Source organism: Acipenser ruthenus, unplaced genomic scaffold (assembly GCF_902713425.1).
Source record: "Acipenser ruthenus unplaced genomic scaffold, fAciRut3.2 maternal haplotype, whole genome shotgun sequence".
Classification (NCBI taxonomy): Eukaryota; Metazoa; Chordata; class Actinopteri; order Acipenseriformes; family Acipenseridae; genus Acipenser; species Acipenser ruthenus.
Window position 1 is genome coordinate 6,346 of NW_026707940.1, and position 2,939 is coordinate 9,284.

At 38.6% G+C, this 2,939-nt stretch overlaps 1 protein-coding gene across 1 annotated transcript; it reads right to left on the minus strand.

Annotated features, from left to right (window-relative positions):
* Positions 1 to 1,141: 1,141 nt before the first annotated feature.
* Positions 1,142 to 2,721, minus strand: LOC131728544 (complement C1q tumor necrosis factor-related protein 3-like). The gene is made up of 3 exons (XM_059019561.1): positions 2,517 to 2,721; positions 2,242 to 2,376; positions 1,142 to 1,422 (listed from the first exon to the last, which is right to left on the minus strand). The coding sequence occupies exons 1-3, from the start codon at positions 2,719 to 2,721 to the stop codon at positions 1,142 to 1,144; spliced, it is 621 nt and encodes a 206-aa protein (XP_058875544.1).
* Between the last annotated feature and the right edge of the window lie 218 nt (positions 2,722 to 2,939).

Sequence of the window (2,939 nt, forward strand, 5' to 3'; positions counted from 1 at the left end):
CACAAGTTGAATTCCATGTTACCCTGGTTTGGAGTTATTTGTAAATGAAGTTTGGGTCTGTTAGATGGACTGAGTTCTAGTGGCGTGTTGCATTTCATTTCTTTTCTCTTTTTTTCTTTTTGGTAGTCCTAATTGTATACCTGACTCCCTAAAACAAGCAACCGCTACAACCCTGACCCTAACCTTCCTGCACTGCACTTCACTGTCACCCAGGGAACTGCACAACTCAGGGCTTTTCTGAGGTGCATCTCACACAAGGAAAGCCTGCAGCAGAGACAGATACAAAGTAGTAGGTTTGCTAGTAGGTTTGACCTGAGAAGCTTTACCTCTAAAGCAACCTTTTTTCAAAGGTTATGCTGTCAAACATCTTAAGTTGATACTATGCCAGAGCCAACTTTACAACTGGGGTTTTGCCAACAGTTCAGTGAAGCAGACAACTGTTGTTTTTATGACTGTTCTATTATAGTACCCAGGAGCTGCCATTCTAAGTTATAGTAAAGCTGTATTTTCATATGCTTGCTGTTGTGTCCCCTGGCACCCTAATTACCTGCATCTTGCTAATACCACAGAGCCCAGCCTGCTTTCAATTGTTGCAGGTGTAGAAAAGCCTCAAAAGCAAGGACAGAACCACAATGTCAAAGGTAGCATTTGCCTTGACATTTCACCTCTATCATAGCATAGAGAAGAAATGACTGGTCTTCTACAATGTGGGAATGTTCAATGTTAAGAATGAAACCCTCTAGTAGTTTATCAGGCTTCCTAGGATTTTTTGTTCCTTGTGACGACAGCATTGTGTTCACCTGGAGGAGCGAACACCGTTCCCTATCATACTATATAAGAAATATTACAAATGTTATTTAAATAATGTACGATAATTACAAAATTGACATTGCTAAAAAAATGACAAATTCTTTCAAAGGGGTTCAAAAACTGTTTAATAGAGAGTAAAACATGCAGTACAGACAGTGTTAATACATTATCATAGATCCGAGTAAAACAACCTTGAGTGATGACAGACATTTATATCCTGCAACTTCTGTTCGTTATTATGGTAATCATGCTATTAATCGTAACTATTACAAACATGAGCAAATAGGACGAGTATTTTCTACTTAAAAATAGTTCCCTGTGCAAAGGAAACTCAAAAAGGAAACAACAGAAATCCACTGAAAGTGTTATAATTTGCAGTGTCATCATAAAGCTGTTTTCCTTCATGTAGTCTCATGTAGACATGATCCCCTACTTCTAGTTTAAGGATGGCAGAGCTGCTCACGCTGTCATTGAGGTCACTAGATTCAGTATCCCATAAGGAAGCCACTTTCTCATTATTTTTCATCAAACTCACAAATGTGTTGACAACATGTGCTGTATATGCAGTGTAGCTAAAGAAGTAAAACCCTTTTACAGTTGCTGTAAAAATACCTGCAATAAAAATACAAAAAAGAATCACTCATCAGAAACCATCCTTTTGTATTGTATTACAGCTGTATAGTTTTCCCCCCAAGTGATGCTATGCTGGTTTACCTGGCTTTGCCATGTCAATGAACATGCTTTACCATATCTCTCTGGGATTTGCAATGTTTACCAGCACTCTACCATGCTTTATTCCACTTGGACCCAGAAAGTACAAGAGATGTCACGAAGGATGTTAATGTGTGCAATTGTGCTTGATTTAATCAGGCCCTAATGTTTCTTTAGAACTGCACTCTTGAGACCTACACAAGGAATGGATGTGCTTGTCAGAGACACTGTGGAATTATTATACAGATACAATTACTTTCCGAGTTCAGTTCTCTGATATATTACTCTAACAGCAATGGATAGGGTCTCACATCAGAAAAATCAGTGAAATCAGGAATTACACTTTGGTGTTCTTCGAAGCTAACTTGATTTTGTTTCAGTAGCGAACAAAATATTAACCTATCAATCGTCCCAGAAGATGAAGAAACAGGCTGGAAGGCCTCAACCCACCCCACCCCCCCGAAGCTTACAACCCATAATACTCCTTTTATTAATGTAGGCTTCAGGGTTTCTCTTTTATAATGAATTCATAAAGTATACCCTGGTGCCCAGAACTTCTTTAATGCATGTTGCAGTGCTTTTCTGAATTGTTTACTATCAATACTAATTGAAAGAAAACCAGGCTTTCCAATATGTAATACAGTGTATACAGATAGTGGCAATGAACTTTGACAGAATAAAGAACATTATATAAACACATTGTAGTCATTTTTAATGTACCTGTGTGAACGTTGAAGGAATTCCCAACATTAGTGTGAACTTTAGGATACACTATGGTTATGGCTGTAGTGAAAGGACCCAGTTGTCGGCGATTTCCATTATTCAGGGTTACTGAAAAAGCAATCTTCATTTTCTCTGAATCAACAAGAATAAAACAAGGTTATCAGTTCAAATAAACACAAGCAATCCTGGCTAAACTAGTGTCACAACATCATTATTATTATTAACATGGAACCACTTAATACTGTACTGTAAAAGAGTAACATTAGCAATACCATTATATGTCATGTGACTCTGTTGTTCCTTTTCCACTTTTGCCAAACGTAATTTTAAGGCATTGAGCTCTTCATTATTGTGGTTTCCACGTCCAGATAACTCTTCTGCTCTGGACACTGCAAGAAAGCACAAGCAGAACAGTGCCAGCAGAATCGCCTTCATTGTAGAATGGTTCACTGTGGACTTCATAGCAGTGCTGCCCATGTCTCTTTATACCTGCTTTGTACATTTATTAACTCTGGAACCGTAAAGTAACACGAATCTAGGGTATAAGTGTGGAGTAGTGGTCAGGGCTCTGGACTCTTGACTGGAGGGTTATGGGTTCAATCCCAGGTGGGAGACACTGCTGCTGTACCCTTGAGCAAGGTACTTTACCTAGATTGCTCCAGTAATAACCCAACTGTATAATGGGTAATTGTATC

Bases quoted from the DNA above. Each gene is read 5' to 3' on its own strand.
- LOC131728544 (XM_059019561.1), bottom strand. From the start codon at position 2,721: ATGGGCAGCACTGCTATGAAGTCCACAGTGAACCATTCTACAATGAAG. The intron at 2,377-2,516 runs GTATTGCTAATG...TTGTTGATTCAG, and splicing joins GAGTCACATGACATATAATG to AGAAAATGAAGATTGCTTTT. The intron at 1,423-2,241 runs GTACATTAAAAA...TTTTTATTGCAG, and splicing joins TTCCTTCAACGTTCACACAG to GTATTTTTACAGCAACTGTA.